This window comes from Carettochelys insculpta, chromosome 6 (assembly GCF_033958435.1).
Source record: "Carettochelys insculpta isolate YL-2023 chromosome 6, ASM3395843v1, whole genome shotgun sequence".
Classification (NCBI taxonomy): Eukaryota; Metazoa; Chordata; order Testudines; family Carettochelyidae; genus Carettochelys; species Carettochelys insculpta.
The window spans coordinates 18,541,707-18,559,965 of NC_134142.1; the positions used below are offsets into that span (position 1 = coordinate 18,541,707).

General features: G+C 46.3%; 1 protein-coding gene across 2 annotated transcripts; it reads left to right on the forward strand.

Moving 5' to 3' along the window:
- Positions 1 to 5,200: 5,200 nt before the first annotated feature.
- On the forward strand, positions 5,201 to 17,336 carry CDCA4 (cell division cycle associated 4). 2 transcript variants are annotated; one of them, XM_074998692.1, is made up of 3 exons: positions 5,201 to 5,275; positions 11,378 to 11,458; positions 14,054 to 17,336. In XM_074998692.1, exons 2-3 carry the CDS (start codon positions 11,420 to 11,422, stop codon positions 14,807 to 14,809), a joined length of 795 nt encoding a protein of 264 aa, XP_074854793.1. In that variant the 5' UTR covers positions 5,201 to 5,275; positions 11,378 to 11,419; the 3' UTR covers positions 14,810 to 17,336. The 2 variants fall into 2 exon arrangements, with proteins under 2 accessions (XP_074854793.1, XP_074854794.1); XM_074998693.1 differs by lacking the exon at positions 5,201 to 5,275 and adding an exon at positions 5,309 to 5,376.
- The last annotated feature ends 923 nt before the right edge of the window (positions 17,337 to 18,259 follow it).

The window sequence follows — 18,259 nt, forward strand, 5'->3', positions numbered from 1 at the left end:
TGGAATTGTCTCACTGAAGTGTGCCGTGTTACTGCAAAGGTGGGGGAACACTGACTGAAACTGCCCTTTCTTTGTCAGTCTCTGGAGAATCCAGTTTGAACCAGTATATGCAAGCCTTGCCGGAGATGGTACCTCTCCGGAGGTGTTACAGCCTGAATGATAAATAGTCTCAGCAGGGTAGCTGAGTTAGTCTGTAGCGTCACAAAAAAAAAAAAAAAAACCAAGCAGGCAGAATGAGTGAGTTTCCCTAATCACCCCCCACTGTTCTTAGTTCTTGGAGGGCTGTTGTTGCCCTCCCCCATTCAGCTGCATACAGTCCCTGGCCCACAATTATACACAAGCTTAGTATAGCAAAATCTCCCAAAGGTATTGCAGGAAATTGCCACGTGTGTCACAATAGGAACTGACACTTATGAATTTTTGTTTCTATTCATTATTATTTGTATTGCAGTGGCAGTCAGAGGTTCCAATCAAAACTGGGAACCCATTGTGCTAGGCTGATATTTCTCAAGTCAAGCTAATATTTCAGGTTGGCAACAGCTTATTTAAATTCAAAAATTCTCACGACCCCCCTTAGAGCTCCTGCAAGAGTAAAAAGGTATTAGTGATAACAAAGCTAAGCTCTATGATTTCCTTGTGTGTTTCCAAAGGTTGACAAAGAATACGTCACCTTGAAAGTAAGGGTGTGCAGGGAGAGCGGGAGAGAGGGGATTTTTGCTTTACATTGTAATGCATTTTTCAATGTAGATTGACCCTGTCAACTGACTTTTGTGACACCCTCTCTCAGGCCATAACCCACCGGTTGAGAAACAAAAAAGCAGTCCAGTGGCACTTTAAAGACTACCAAAATAATTTATTAGGTGATGAGCTTTTGTGGGACAGACCCACTTCTTCAGACCATAGCCATACCAGAACAGACTCAATATTTAAGGCACAGAGAACCAAAAATAGTAACGAAGGTTGACAAATCAGGAAAACTGTAATCAAGGTGGGCAAATCAGAAGAGCAGAGGGGCAGTGGGGGGCGGGGAAGTCAAGAGTCAGATAAAACAAAGTATGTAAAAGAGTCCATATAGTGGCACAGGTAACTGGCATCCTGATTCAAACCACGTTGCTAAGGGGAGATCAAACACCCCACAGGAGACAGTGCCCAAAGGAAACACTTTAAGGAGTCTGCTCTCCTCACAATGACTGCTGCACAGAATGGCACTGGAACACTTGTTATAGCAGGGATGCTGAGAGCCAGATAACAAAATTATAAAGCAGTAGTCCCCACACTTTTCACCTCACATCCCTCCTTACCCCATCCATGCTCTCCACCCCAAGAGCTGGGGCTGGGAGCAGGGCTGTGGCTCCAGCACAGGGAGACAAGACATAGACTGGAGTAAGGGGGCTGAGGCTGGGGGCACAGTTGGTGGCAAGATAAGGTGACCATCCATTCTCTTTTAACAGTCCTGTATTTCAGGCACCAGGAAGACATCCTGACATATTTTAATGCAAGGGATAATTGCCCTGTATTCATGCCCTCTGCTGAGCTGCCCTTTCCCCAGGTCAGTGTAGCCACAGCTGCTGGCTGGAGAGCACATACTCAGTGGCCACATGTAGAGGCAGCAGCAGGAGAGGGAGTCAACAGAGGCCATGACATAGCTAAAGCAGGGTATGTTGCGGTGGGTTGGGGGTAGTGTGTTGCCCAGTCCTTTCTAAGATATTAATGGGTCCTGGTTCCCCTGGCAGCCACCCATCCAGCTGGGGAGCCCACTCCCCACCCGCCCGCCCACCCGCCCGCCCAAGGCAGAGTTGCTGCCCCATTCCCAGCTTCCCGCAGCTTGGGGAAGCCAGGAGCCACACGGGAGGGGCTGCGGTCTGTTCCCAGCTCCTTGCAGCCTGGGGAAGCTGGGAGCCTCACTGGTGGGTTTACAGTCCCACTCCCAGCTCTCCACGGTGTGGGAAGAAGCCAGGAGCCTCACCCACAGGGCTGCAGCCCCATTCCCGGTGCCCGGAGCTGTGCATCAGCCAGGGAGGTCCCCCGCAGGACGGCAGCCACATTCTTGGTGCCCAGTAGTGTGGGTCATCCAGAGCCCCCACCAGGGTAACCACCCCTGCAACTGGGGAGCTCCCCTGTGGGGCAGTAGCCCTGTTCCAGCACCCTGTGGCATGGGGCAGCCAAGGACCTACACTTGGTTGGCAGCCACAGCTGGGAAGCTGTCCTGCCCCGGGATGTCCCATATTTGGCCTAGGGCAGTATGGTCACCCTATGGCAAGAGCAAGGCTGGCTGCCAAGCGGGTGGGGTTGGCTGCTGGGACCCTGCTGCAGTGCAAGGAATGGAGCTGGAGTGTAGGATGGGGGAGCTATATTACCCCCCCCGCACACACACACATGCCCTTAGTTCCCAGGCTTATGGCTGAGGGTCTCATCCTGCAGTAACTTTACTCACTGGAGTATCGTCTCAGAGGTAGCCTTGAGAGTCTGTATCTTCACACAGCAAACAAACAAAACAAGCCATGCTGTAGCACCTTAAAGACTAACAATATGATTTATTAGGTGATGAGCTTTCCTGGCACAGAGGCACTTCCTTAGAGCTGCAGAATACTGACAACATAATAACTGATAACTGCTCAGTATTCTCCAGCTCTGAAGAACTGAGTCCAATCCACAAAAGCTCCTCACCTAATAAATCATATTGTTAGACTTTAAGGTGCTACAGGATGGCTTTTTTTGTTTCACTGGAATATTGCCATGAGGTGCTCACATGTGTGACCATGAGCCATGCTTAGCAGATGTTAATTTCCAGTTTACTAGTATTTATACTGCAGTAGCTCTGAAGAGTCCCAGCCAGGACTCCATTGAACTAGTTGCTCTACAAACTAACTCCAAACCTCATTGGTTTGAAAAAGAGAAGAACCAGTTCAGGCCCTAACCCAGGTGCTGAGTTTCCCGTTCATTTTGGTGGTTTTACAAACAGTTTCCTATTTTTAAACTGTTTTTATTGCCTTGTTGTTGTGTGAAAGGCCCACCCTCACATTGGTTGAGTGACTACACCGCAGGCCGGGCTACCCCCTAACACTCTGGCTCATGCCATCAAGTAGGGGGGTGGCAGGCAGGCTAGAGCTTAGTAGCTGTGTGCCCAGTAGGTCAGACAACCCAGCACAGAGCAAGGAGGTGGGGCTACTGATCCCAGCAGAGCCAGCCCCCGTGGTGAGGAGAGTAGGAACTAACGCTGTGTGAGCTCTGGGCCTGGCCTGTGGATTGGCCATGCAAGTAGTGGAGGGGGTTGAGAGCTCCCAGCTCTGCTACTGCCAGCCCAGAAGTTCACAGAAGAGCTCAAAAGCTTGTTTCTCTCACCAACACAAGTTGATCCAATAAGAGCTATTACCTCATTAACTAGTCTCTCTAATCTCCTGGGACACACAGCTACAGCTACACTGCAAACATAAAGGACGGAAGGGAGCCACGCCCTCCTGTAAATCAAGGCAGTAGGAGAAATCACCCGCTGCCCCCGGCCCAGCCAGATAGCAAGAACAGGACAGGCTGCAGCAGCCTGGCCTAGTTGAATGTGCACAGCCTTGCACTGTGGGGAGCCAGTTAAGTCAGCCCCTTTAGGTAAGGGAAGAGGGTAATTCAGCACCAGATTCTTCTTCCATGGGACATGTAACTCACTCCCCCACCCCCTCCAGCTTGAGTCTGGAGTGATTTCAAGAGGCAGTGGGGGATGTGGACTGCAGACTGCTCCTCACATGCTCGTATCTATTTCGGATTTGCTGACACTTGAAAGGCCTATGCTACATCAGTTCATTGAGGGTGCATGTGATTTTTGAGCACTCTCTCCTACACCGGAGTCGAAAGTGTCTCAATTTCGGTTTCCTTTCTCAAGCTCTTGCAGACTTTTCTTTTCTTTTTTTTTTTTTGGTGTTTTGTCTCCCTTATTCTTTGCTTATTCTTTTGTCTCCCCTGACTTCTAGTTGCTGATTCTGCTTTTTGTCCTTTGCCTACACTTCTAAGATTAAACCTCATCAGTGCTTTAACAGGACTGTGTAGTCAATGCAGGAGAGATTGGAAAGTACCTCTCCCAGCATAGGTAAACCGCCCAATGTAGCTAACCGCACTGAGAGCTTGCTTACAATGGCACTTTACAGCACTGTATCTTGCTACATGTGGGGGGAGGGATGTTTTTCCACAACCACGAACAGGAAAGGACCAGTGTGGTACCTTGCCAGTGCAGATAAGTGGCTTCTGACTGAAAAACGGGGGCTGGGGAAGACACTCCCCTTACACACCAGTCCCAGGGCAAGTACAGGATCTGGGGCCAGCAGTTGCTGCAGAATAGCCCCATTAACGGATATTAACCAAGATCATTAGGGACACACTGGCCCTTCTGGGAGCCACACAGAGCCAGGGCAGGCAAGGAGCCTGCCTTAACCACACTGCACTGCCATTCATATGTTTAATTGCCCGGCCAGTGGTTCTGAGCAGAGGCACCAGATTCCCTCTCTGAGCAGGCCTGCGGGTGGGAAAACAAGGCAGCTTGTAAACCTAGGCTAGAAGCTGAGGCTGGAGGAGGGCTGATGGCTCACTATAGAACTGCCCTGCTCTGTTCGTCGCCTCTGAAGCATCTGAGCCAGCCGGACCACGGCGTGAGCGCGTACAGCAATTGGTGCCTTCCCTTGCGCTTCTACCCGCAGGCACGGGAGGTGCGGCAGAATGATGATGTGCCTGGTGAGGCGGGCGCTCCTTTGCCACCACGCGGAAGGAGGGCGGCGGATTACGCGCTGTGCGTAGTCAAGCCACTTCTGCCGGCTTTGGAGCCAATGTGGCCAGAGCCCCAGTCACGTCAATAGGACAAGAGCACAGGCCCGCCTCGCCCATTGGCAGCTATTTGAACACTAGACTCCACCTCGCCCTTTCCCTCAGCCAATTACAGCTAAGGGGCAGGGATGTGCTCCATGGTAACCTTTCACCCACTCGCACGTTCGGGGGCGGGGGAGGCTGAGCACCATGGTAACTCGCCATCCAATGGACGGTGGGATCCCATGTGGGCCGTGCAACATGGTCAGGAAACAGCCAATGACGGTAAACGAGTATGCGTGGGCGTGGCTTCAGGTGGAAGCATCCCCCAATGGCAAACCGGGTGGGGCGGGGCCAAACGACCGTTTCTTTGTGGGCTTTGACAATAAGATGGCGGGCGGGGGGAGGTGGGGCTGGCCGTGGTGCTTGGTCCCGCCCCCGCTCTCAGGCGCGGAGCAGTTGGCGAGGCGGGAGCTGGGCGGGAGCCGACGAGGTGAGTAGGGTCGGGCCGAGCGCTCCGTGGTCCCGGCATTGGCCGCTCGCAGGGCTGGTCGTTTCGCCCTCGGGCAGAGACACGGGACTCCGGGGCTGGAGGTAGGTGGGCGGAGAGGAGCCCGCGGCGGGGAGCGGACTCAAAATGGCGGCGGATCCCCTTCCCCGGGGTCCCAGAGCGGAGAGGGGCGACGAGCGGCTGCGGCCGCCCAGGAGCCCGTTAGGCCGTTCTCGGGGGGGCGCCACCTCCGCGGACTGCGCTCGCTGCGCCCTTTCGCCCCCTCCCTTCCCACTCCGCGCCCGCTGCTCCTCTCGAGCCCCCCCCGCCCCCCCTTCTCCGCACGCCCGTGGCCCGGGTCTTACTTCCCGCCCGCCGCAGCGCCTCGCTCCTCCCGTGCACTCCCCGGCCCCCAGCACCGCCTGTGTGTACGGGGGGAGACACCTGCCGCCCCAGGCCTGGCCTCTGAGCGGAGAGGTGGCTGCCGGGGCCGGGGGCCTGACTTCTCCCCACGGCCCTAGGCACCTCTGCGCTTTCCCGGCCCTGTCGCCGCCCCGGACACCTTTACTCTGCCTCTCCGTTCGGGGAACACTGTCCTGTGCCTTCCTATCCATCCCACGCACCTCCGCTTTGCTAGGGGCTGCCCTCCTGGTACTGTCACCAGCCCGGTCCCCCACCGCTACCCACTGGCCTCAGACGTTGGGTCTCAGAAATGGTGTCTCCGTCTTCTGCCTTTTATAACACACCCGAATCTGGACCTAAATTTTGCCCTAAGGCCGCTATGGGTAGGTCTTCACAGCAAAGTCACTTCCGGATAACTTAGGGAGCATCTACATAACACAACTGCTATTTGGAAATAATTTTCAAAGCTTATTTTGAAATAAACTTCATTGTACAAGGAATACCACCTGTGTAGCTTATAGAGCCTACTTCAAAAGATGCCATGATGGGGCCAATGTTCCTATTTCAAAATAGGCTCGATTGTGTCTGGATGCTCTACTTAAAAATGGCTTTTTCAGTTGGCTATTTTGAAATGCATTTTGTGTATAGAAGTGTTCTTCCAAGACCAGCCATTCTGGAAAATCTCCTCCAGGATAGCTTATTTTGAAATAGCACTACGGTGTAGACACACTATACGTTTCTACATTAAACTGGAAGCTCTGTGACCCACCTTATAGTAAATTTAGATGAACTAAAATAATACTATTCCTTGGACTACTTACTTTATATTGACTCACAACTGTTTTGTGCTGTTCATATTTTCATGTGTCCTTGTGCTGCAGATTTTTGTATTGACACATTGTGTTGTAGGAACTGTTGGAGAGTAACTGCAAGATGCAGAGGTTTTTGGTGCTTTTGGCACACAGGAATATGGAACAGTTTGGGGACACTCACTGCTAGGGAGGGGATGTTCTTCCTCTTTTTAGTTGAGGTTAAGGTTTACTTGAAATAGTTGGGGGTACTGGACTTGAACTTCTAGCTTCCAGACAGCGTCTAACAGCAGTGTAACAAGTACAATTCCTGACTTGACTGATATGGTGACTGGCAGAGATGTAAATGTCTACAGGCAGTCTCTGACGTACAAACACATTGACTTATGACCAACCTCCAGCTCACCTCCCCCAGCGGGGGGCTCCAACTGCATACCTGGTGCTCCCTCCAACTCCCCCAGACCCAACCCCCATGCCTCCTCTACACACCCAGACCCCAACCCCTGTGTACCGCCAGATCACTGCCCCCGTGTGGCTGGCTCAACATGCATGGGGCTCCAGCCTGCCCCCTGCTCAAGTGCTCCAGCCCAGTGCACCACCCCAGGTCATCCCTTCCCCCGCTCCTGAGCCCCAGCTCATTTCCCCCATGCCTGGGGCTCCAGCTCCCAGCCCCTGGCAAGGCTCCAACCCCCCTCCAATCTGCACCACCCCCACTCAACCTCCCCACCCAGCTCAACTCCTCCCTCCTTTGGCCCCAGCTTGCTGCCCCCTCCACCCCACAATATTTGGGGCTCCTGCTGTCAGAGTGTGCAGGAGCTCTACCTCTCCTGCCAGTTCAACCCACTGCTGCCCTGGTTCACCCCTGTTCAACCCCGCCTTTTCCTGGCTCGTTCCCCCCCCCTCCCCCCCAGCATATGCTGGGCTCTAGCTGTCCAGCACTGCAGGTGCATGAGGCTCTACCCCCACCCCCACACACACACAGCCCCAGCTCACGCTCCCTGGCACGCAGGGCTCTGGCTTCAACCTTCACCTATGGCTCACAACCCCCTGGTGCACGGGGCTTCAGCTCCAGCCTCCCTACCCACCATCCCCTTAGCCGGCTCAAACCCACCCCAACCCCCTGCTGCCTGGGTCCAATGCCCTGCAAGCCCCAGCTCAACTGCACCCTCCCCCCACCCCTGGCTGCCCTAACACATCCCAGGCTTAATCCCCCACTCCCTCCCAGGGCCCCAACCCAAGCCCTCCTCGACTTACTTGAAATTCAAGGTATACAAGGGTTGCATGGAACACAACCCTCACGTTCCTCAAGGGATTACAGTATAAGGGCATTTCTGACTTCTGACCAAATTGAGTTACCACCAGGTGTTCGGGGTGTAACCCGTTTATAAGTTGGGGACTATCTGTATGCCTGATCTATGCTACATAGTTAAGGCAACTTAAGGCAGTTTGTCAATCGAACTATGTCAGTATATACACTGCTGCCTTGCTCGCACCTGTATTAAGTGTACTGCCACTCTTATACAACTCCACATCTAGGAGAGGTACAAGGCTTATGTTAGTCTAATTGGGGTGAGATGTAGATACTGTGCCCCACCCTCATCTCCAGTCTCCACTGTAAACTGTCCTCCTGCCCAGACTGCTGCTGGTGTCCTGCTTCTGTGTGCTCTTGTTTGGCTCCCTGGTCTTGGCAGCAAGCCTGGCTGTACTGAGGCTCTTGGCTTCCCCCGATCCAGACTCTTGGCTGCTCAACGGGAGCACAGCAGCCAACTGGACTCCATGCTTGCATCTCTCTGCAGGAGATGAGAAGTCCCAGTCAATTCTCCCCACCCCCTCCCTGCTGCCAGCTGGGCTGTGGGAAGGCAAGAAGCCCAGAGGCAGCTGGGCTCCCAGCTGCTCCTCCTTAGTTAGTGGAAGCGCTTTTAGTGAGGATGTGCACCCCTGACAGAACAAAGGCAGTGTGGTCACAGTGGTGACTGTAGGTTGTTTTATGATTGTGTTGTAGATATGTCCTTTAGTTTTCAGAGTCAACACACTTTTTTTTTTTTTGCAATGAATGCCAGTTCATAACTACTGTGGTTTCTGTTCAGGTGCGGGAAAATGGCAGGATGTGCATATTTCATTTTTATTTGCATGCTTTTTAAAAAAAAAAAAGTCAATCTCAAGTATTCTTTATGAAAATTGTGATACAGGGCACTGTATGTCAGTGAGTGCATCCTCTTATCAAGTAGAATCCTCTTCCTCATGGCGATCTGGTAGTGAAGCCTACAGCAGATTCCAAAGAGAACCTATTTGTTCTTGAGAGCAATGCTTTTTTTTTCTTTTCCTCCTGGAAAGGACTTAAAATCGCATGCAACAGGTCATGTGTATTGCATTATGCATTTGGTACTTGTACCTTTCCTAGTGTATATTACTAAAGTTACAGTTTGACAACGCTGAAACTATCTCTAGTATCAGAGTAGCAGAAAACATTGCATTTTAGTTACTTCTCATATCTCTGGCTTCTTGTAATGTTACTTGATCATTACTAGTGCCTCTTCAATTTAGGAATGTTCAGTCAGATTCAGCATGCAGATGGCTGCCATTCAATCCAGATGCATACAACTGGTTTAAAAAGTAGCATTATTGGGGGGGGGGGGGGAAATGCTCCTCCCTGTGTTTAACTGAAGTGGGGTCACTGAATTCTTATACTACAGTTGTTTCTAGAAGAAAATTTGGGTTATTTTCATACTTTATCATTGGAGCTTTCTGAACTTTTAAATGAATTTTTCTCCTGCTCCAGTAACTCTATTGCAGAGGATATTGATAGTCAGTCTGTTCAGGGGTCCCTCAAACTTTTAGATGTGAATTATTTTGAACGTCTACTTTTATGAGCAAAACACATTTATTCTGCACTGTTTCCTAGCAAATGTATCACCTTGTAAGGCAAATTCTTGTCACAAAGTTTTCTACTTCTGTGGGAAAACTTGATACTTTATTTTTACTGGTTACCACTTATTTGCTTTATATAATATTGATGTAAAATGAGAGAAGAGGGGAGTGGCAAAATCAGCAATAGAGTACACCTATCCCTCAGCTTACAAACTTCCAATTTACGAATTTTAGCTACAATGAGCCATGTACATTTATACCTGTTTTTTCAATTTATGAACACTATTTTCACTGCAACAGAGAACCAACCTTCCTCGGAGCATCTGTGGTACATTCAGTGCTCCTTCAGCAGCTCCATTTTTTGCTTTGAGTTTTCCCCTTATGAACAGTTTTCATCAAATGAATTGTGTTCGTAAATCAAGGGATAGGTGTATATCCTTTATCTAAATATCATGAGGCAGGCAGCTTTTATTTGAATAATTGGGAGCTCTGCTAATAGAGAGGGGAGGAGCCATGTAGAGGCCAACTCTTTTGCTGTCCTGGATGGTTTGTGTTCTTCCCAGCTTGCTCCTAAGACATCAGTGCTGCAAAGGATTCTGTGCACCACAACAGCCAGTGACACAAAATCCTTGCAGATGCAGGGCAGAGCTGAAATTCCTGGGTAGGATTTTGCTGTGGCCTGCCAAGATTGCAACCTTTGTTGTGCCTATAGGGATCAGGTGATGCTGTCACTGACAGTACAGGGACTCCTGATGCTCTGCTGTTGCAACCTTTCTAATACATACTCACTCTATCCTATGACAGCAGGGATGCAAAGGATTTCTGTGCTTCTGCAGGACTGCTCAGCATCAGGATGACTCTACCATGGCTTGGGGCTCATTCTTTCTTGCAGTCCTGGCTGGGGTCTCTGTTAACCAAAACACTGCATTATTTAAACCCCTTCCTTATCCCCCTAAATCAGATGCAGAGGGGAGAGAGAGAAGGATGGCACAAGGAAGGGGTTTGGATAATATGGCTTCAGGTGCAGTAGAACACTGAAATATGTGCACTCAAGTTGTGTGAATCTCAAACACAACTCTAAATGTCTGGGAGCTGGTGCCTGTTACTGGGTTGCCCGCCACTCAGGGGAGTCAGGAAACTAACTAGTGGAGCAGTGCTGGTCAGTTTTAGGGCTCCTGTAAATGGAGGGGAGCAGGCAGCAGCTTCCTGCCACTCACTGGAGTGGGGAACTGACCAGCGCTGCTGCACTGGTCAGTTTTCCTGATCCTGTCAGTGGGGCAGTTGGGAGCCTAACTCTCTACTGCTGCCACTGACAGAAAGGGGGAACCACTCCTGTCAGGAGGGGTTTTACAGCTCCTGTTGGGGGGTAGTAGCCTGATTCTTAGTGGCTGCTGCTACTGACAGGAGCTGGGAAACTGACCAGCACTGCTGCAGTGGTTAGTTTTCACTCTAGGCTGCCAGCCACTCATGGGAGAGCCAGGAAACTGACCAGTGCATCATCGCAGGTCAGTTTCCTGTCTCCTGAGTTATGTGAAATTTGACTTAAGGCAGGGTTGCACAAGAATGCAAGCTCTGTGTGAGTTGGTGGTCTACTGTAAATGGGAATATACTGCATGTTCTTCCTTATGTTCCACAGATAATTGTCTTCTCACCTTTATGTAATTTTTATGTATATGTCATATCCCAAGTGACATACATAGCTTACTATTTCAGTGGTTAAGAGAGGAGAAGAAAAGAACTAAAATGGTGCAGTGATTAAGGCATTAGCCTAGGACGAGACATTAAACCCCTGCTTTGCCACAGACTTCCTGTGTGACTTTGGGCGAGTCAATTGGCCTGTTTGTTCAAAATCTGTACAATGGGGATAATAGCAGTGCCTTGCCTCACAGGTGTTATGAGGCTCAATACATTAAAGGTTGTGAGGAATAAGGTATGTAAGGGAACTGTGCAAGTACCTGAAATAGAAAAGATGAAGTTTTGCTGTGTACCACCTGTAGTTGACTGCCTGTCTTCTGGTGCCTGGTAGGTGGAGCTGTAACACCTGCTGTATGGAATCTTGTTGTGTAGCATGGGAGAAGAGGAAGGATTACACCAAACACAGTTACTGGTAAGTAACTTTTGTAAGTGAAACTTTAAACCAGATGTGTATTGTGCAGTCTCAAATTGGGCAGCAAGGTACTATATTTATAATGTGGATTATCAATTTGCGAGTGAATCAATGCAATAGAAACCAGTACCAGTGAGAAATCCTGACAAAATCTGACTTTTTTTTTTTTAAATCTCAGGGGATTTCTCAGTTTCTTTGCACGATGCTGTTCCTATATTTTAATTCCCATACAAAAAGCAGTGAGGTAGAGAAGGTTGCAGGTGCTAAATGTTATGTGCTCTACAGTCATTGCTATTCGGTGATGTTAGTTTTCAAATACCAAATATTTTGAAAAATAGTTTAATCGGTTAGGGTTGTATATGTCCCTTTACAAGAACATTACAGCTAAAGGTGTTTAAAGGGGGAAAAAAACCCTCAAACCTGGAAATGCAGCGTCAAGGTGATATTAATTACATAAGCTTGGGCTGACTAGCTCTGATGGGCACTGCTTTCTAGAACGTTCCAGTATCACATAAACAGGTTAAACTTACCCCAAGAGTGTGGACCTGCCACAATTACCAGACCGAGAATCTTTATTGGTGTGGAATTTTAAACTGGGTGCCCACAGAACCATAGTGTCACTGGTGTAATATACTTGAGCAATAGACAGTACAATGTTCACTAAAAAATCAAGGAATTGTAGAAACCCTTACTAAAATTAGGGAACAGAATGGCAGAGTAAAGTCAGTGCAGACAAAGTCTAACAGTGGAACAACCTACTTTGTTTACCAGATTGAGTTAACTATCTAGAACAGGGGAGACATGGAGGAGGGATGATAGAAAAATATCTACTCAGAAGCACAATAAGTTAGACATCTAAAATAAGATCAGGTTATGTTGAGAGAAGTTAAGAATAAAGCCACATCTACACTACACTTCTGCAGTTTGATTTTTAACGTGCCTGGTAGGGACATGCTAAATTCAACTTCCAGGGCATCACTGTTCTTGCCCCTTGTTAAAAATAAGGGAAGTAAATAGAAGCAAACAGTTGAATCAACTTCACTTAGTGGGAACAGCACAGAAACGCAAACTAAGGTGTGTTGACGCCATCCACATAATTAACATAGCTGGAATTGTGTACCTTAATTTGACCACCTGCTTAAGTTTAAACCTGGCCTAAAACTGGGGGAGTGAGGGAAGATTTGTTTTAGGTTTGGTTGTCCCCTCAAAAAAGCAAAAATCTGATATAAACCATGTTGGGTACGACCAATGGTTCATCTGGCTCAGTATCTAGTTGGACAGTACCAGGTGGTTCAGATGGTATGGAAAGAGCTGGGTAGTTCTGAGCATCACCAGTTCCTGGTTTCTGGCATTGAGGTGAGGGACACCAAGAGGTTAGGGTTGTATCTGTTTTGAATCTAGGCATAATAAGACTTCTGCCTGAGGAAGGGTCAAGAAAGGGCGCTATAAAGGTGTATAGCTAAACAAATTATGTGCAGTAAACCCTCAAAATGCATGATTTTTTGACTTGTGCTTAACTCACATTAATGCAAGTTAAGCGCAGCTCAAAATCTTGCTACTCCTGGCTCCAGCTCACCCCCACCCTGCATGTGGCTCCAGTTCAACTCCCTTCCCTCCCCCCGCCGCAGTCATAACCCCCGCAGGCTTAGCCCTCCACCATCAGGTTTAACCCTCTCCAACTGCACCCCCAACCCCAGGACTTAACTTTCAAAAGGAGTTCCAGGTGCTCCTGCTGCTTCCCTGGCTGCAAAACATGAGTTCTGTGCGGGGGGGGGACACCACCACCCCACATTTGTGAAATTCGAGTTATGCAAGGGTGGCATTCACACACACCCTTGCATAACATGAAGGGCTGCTTGGCTTACCCTGACTGTTATATTAGAATCAGGGAGCACCCATTTAACTTCAAGGCCAGTTTATTTTTTTTCTTGTACATCCAGCAGACTAGCCTGTAGCGCACACAGCTCTAAGGAAGGGTCAGTACCAGTAGAGGTCAGAACACTTGTATGCTTACCAGGCCGGTAGCTAACTACCACTCACCTTTCTGAACATAAACCTATTGCTAACTGGCTGCCTGTTGAAACAGACCTCATTCTGTAGATATGTTGTTGTAAAATTGTCCGTTGTCTGTCTGAAGCATCTTGTACAAAATACATCATTGCTGAAACCTGGTGTGACAATTTGTCTTCAGGTGATTTTTAATGGTTTCTTAAATGAAAGATTCTGAAGTTTTTTGCAGTTGTTTGCTTCTCCAGTGTCTAACTTGTTAGGATACTGGAGGCTGGGTCTACGCTACAAAAATAACTTCAAAGTGCCTTACTTCAAAGTACATCTTAGAGTAAGCAACTTCGAAGCTGAGTGCCTACACACACCCTACTTCAGTTAAACTTTGAAGTAGGGTACTATTCCATTCCTGGGAATGGAGCAAGGACTTCGAAGTTGGGCTCCCTACTTCGAAGTTAATGTCCAAAGTAAGGGTAAATGTGTGTAGACTCTCCACTGGCTACTTCGCTGTAGTGCCTAACTTCAAAGTTAGTTCCACGTGTAGATGCACCCTAAATTGTGCTAAAAGTGCCTCTTATTATTTCTCAACAGGACACAATGTTTGTGCGAGGATTGAAGAGAAAATGTTTTGATGGTGAAGAAGATATTGAAGGAACTCTGGCTGGTTTTAAGGCTATCCCTTCATATAACCTTCAGCGACAGTCACTTTTAGATATGTCTTTGGTCAAGCTTCAACTATGCCACATGCTTGTTGAGCCTAATCTTTGTCGCTCGGTACTTATAGCCAATACGGTACGGCAGATCCAAGAGGAAATGACCCAGGATGGGACTTGGCAAATGATAAATACCCAAACTGCAGGACAGACTTCTCTAGATCGTCTGGTTTCAACAGATATCCTTTGCCGTTCATCCAAGGAACAGGCTGAAGGAAAGCTGATTCAGGTTTATAGTACCTTCACTAAAGACTGTGAGGGCTCTCAGTCACCAAATGATTCAGAAATCATGGCAACAGTTACTTCACAACAAGCTCCAAGAAACCTGCAAAATAACATGTGGGAAATAGAGAATCCACAAGAAAATAGAGGAAGTCTTCAAAAATCCTTAGATCAAATATTTGAGTCCTTAGAGAATAAAAGTCCTAATACAGTGGAAGATCTGTTTTCAGAAGTTGACAGTTCTTACTACGACCTTGATACAGTGTTAACAGGAATGATGAGCAACACAAAAATGGGACACTGTGATGTACTTGAAACGTTTCCTTCTCAGACAACCACGAATTCTAACTCTAACTGTAAATCTGATCTTAATGAGCTTGATCATATTGTGGAGATCCTTGTTGAATCTTGAAACTAACTGTGCAGAAGATAAAGATCCTTCAAGGAAGCAGAACTTGTGGAAACAATTTTTCAGATAGTTTATTCTATTAAAACTGCACATGTATTTTATATAAAAATATATCAAGCACTTCATATTGCCAAATGTTAATTTTTGAAGTTAACATGCAATTTGTAGTGTCATTCTGGTTTGTCTATCGAACTGTAAATACATACTCTTAAGTGGTTTTAAGTTAGTCCAGAGTTTTCAAAATTGGGCTTTTTGCCTAACTTTCCTAGCCTTTGAAGGGAGTGTATGCTCAGTGAGAGGGTTGCTATATCTCTTGTTCCCCTGCTGCCTCGACATTAAAAGGGGCAACGGTTAGAGAGGCTGGGTGGTTCCTTACCTCCTGATTCTGAACCAACAGGTCATTCCTATTGCGACTTAACTCCTCTGGTTACCTCCTCTAGTTTGCCTGCAGTTTTCACAGGGCTCTTGAAGAGCAATATGCAATAGTTCCCAATAGCCTACTAATTTTTTTCTGTTTTTTGCTAAATTTTTCGGTTTTAAATCTAGTTTTAAAGTGATTATCAGCATTTAGACTTTTTCCATCTATTTTCCTAAAATATATTTTTACTACAAATGTCCTATCAGCTGCTAATTTAGTAACTTTTAATCATAAAGATTTGCAGTTGATGTATTTTTTTGAAAAATTTTCAAGAAGGGATTTGTTTTTTTACAATGAGCTACCTTATGTAGTTCAGTAAACTGTGTGTGTAAATGTAATATACAGTTTTTATACTTTACATTAAAATGTAAGCACTGTTTTTTGATTCTGTTTTAGAGTAGTACTTTACTAAACTAAGAATTGTAGTTATGCTTCTTACACAACTTGAATATCATTGGAGGAAAAGCTCTGAGCAAGCTGCACATACAGCTAGATGCAAGTAAATTTAATTCAGTTAAAATCACATGGTTTTTGTTAATTTCAGACATAAATTATAGAGGTTATTTATGTGTATTTATATGTAAATGTCATCAAGTGAATTATCACTGAGGTCTAACATCAAATAGTTGCTACAAGAAGTTCTTGTGCTAATTATTTCAAAAAGTATTACTAGAGGCCTTTAAATCTCTAATACTATACTCCAGAGTCTTGTCTAAATTAGTATGTCCCACTCTTTCTTGTCAACTTATTTTTGATTAACAAATGTGGGTTAGTGTTTACTTTATGGACTTATACATTCGTTGTAGAGTGTGTGTAATTAATCTTGTCCCCAAGAGCACTTTTGGGGATAAGGTGATCAAATACAGTATGCAATTTTACTATAAAATGAACATTTTTTTTTTTTTTTAACATTGGTAAACTGGTGCTAGAAAGATATAGTTCTTCATGATAGCAAAGGGAGGTAAGAGACTTGGTTCCTGGAACTTCTTGGTGTTGGCTGTGTGGCGAGAAGAAATTACAGAGTTCAGTTGCTTCCTCTGGTGTATCAAGGGATTGAGTATGACGTGGGAGAAAAAAGCAAATGTCTTTGGCTACGTCTACACTAAAGCGATCTGCCGACAGAAGGTACTGTTGGAAGAGATCTTCCAACAAAACTTCTGTTGACAGATTGTGGCAACACATGAAAGTGCATCGCTCTGTCAATCCACTGTCTTGGCAGAACAGCGGACTGGAAGTACAGCAGGCAGAACTGCCCGGTGACCTGGAAGCCCTGTCTGTTGACAGAGCTGCTGCCATGTATGCTGCCCTGCCCCCCTGCCAGCATCTATGCAACTGTTTTGTCGACAGATTGTTGAGAGAGGCATTTTTGCCTCATGGGGGAGACAGGCAGAAGGATGTTGACAAAAGTGCCAAGTTCTGGTGATAGTAAGTTGACAGAACACACTTTTTAGTGTGGATGTGCTGTGAGTTTTGTTGACAAAACCCACTAGTATAGATGTAGCCTTTCAGTTTACCGTAACTTTTTGCCTTCTCATAGGTGATATGACCTATTTCATATGTCTCATGATTTTTAAATCTCTAACCAGAGGTTTTAAGCACATTCCTGTTCCTCACTTCCATAAACTAATTTCCAACTATAAATACTTTTCTGGTGTGTCTAGCTGAATGCCTGTGTTTTCACTTAGTCTTAATAATTTAAGTGCTTTTTGAAATGTGTGGCTGAAAGCAGCAGTGCATAGTTAACTTTTCCCACCCCATAGATGTGTGCATATTTTTAACTCAAGTTTATGTTGAACCCTGTGTGAGCTTTCAGTGAACTTGAAAATGTTTTTTGTATTAAACTTTGGACATGAGATCTTTTTTATTTGCTTAGTGGTAAAACAATGCTTTCATAATGCCAAAGTGACTGTGAATTTGTGCCAAAGAACTAGCTTCATAGAGGACTACATGGACACTTGCAAATTAAATTGATACTACTTACCTGGATTGACAAGGTACTACAGGGGGCTCACATATTCAACCATTTCTAGATTAGAAAATATTAGCATCAACACACCCATTAGAAGATAACAGCAAATAATCTGTATTAAACTGGGTACAAGTGCTGCAACATTTCTCTTGTAGTAAAATAACTTTAAATAAAACATAAGTTGTTTATGTTGCAGTTTGGTATGTACCATACTGGGGATAGCAATGACTCTTCTCTAAATCTAATGATGCCCATGAAAACTTGTTTAAAATGTCTTTTTTGGACGAAGTGAAAAGGTGAGTTTTTGGTTTTTTTTTTTAAAATTACATGTGACATCTCCCCCTATACATTCAAAAGGCAAACAAGCTCGGAGGAGGAAGCCTGGAATATCACACACAAACTGTCTTCACCAAACAAGGACTCCACCACAGATGTAAATTGCATCATGGAACAGGTCATTCCAGTACCTCTGAGAACCTGGTACAATACCTAACATACCCTGTAACTGATGATAACCTGGATGGTTTTCAGTGAGGGGTTGGTGACAGTTACCCTCTGTTCATGAAAGAAATCTTTCCTGAGCCATCTCTTCTGGCCTCTACACAATTCCTCTACCCACCCCAACCTCGCCAAGAACAACATTAAACACAAGCTCCCTGCCCGATGAGGCACACAAACTGAAGGTAGCGTTATACCTCACAGAAAAACAGGTGCAAAACCTGCGGTCATACTTCTGCTATATTAATGCTCTCCCCCACCAACACACCTTTCAATATCTGTGGGCTGGGTTTTACATGTACCTATCACAAATGGCTGTAGTGGCTTAGCAAATATAGGTCAAGGTAAACTTATTGTAACCAATTCTTGTTATAATGGTACCTTGGACTTTGGTGTTTCCACTGTTACCTGAACAATCTCACTTACTGATTTGTTTTAATCATGATTTTAATTTTGAAATTAAGTAATTTCTCTGTTTCTTTAACTAAGAGTAAGTGACAGCTTAAAATTATACACTAAATGTAAGAAAATGTTTTAATAGGTAGCCCTAGATACATAGAACATATGT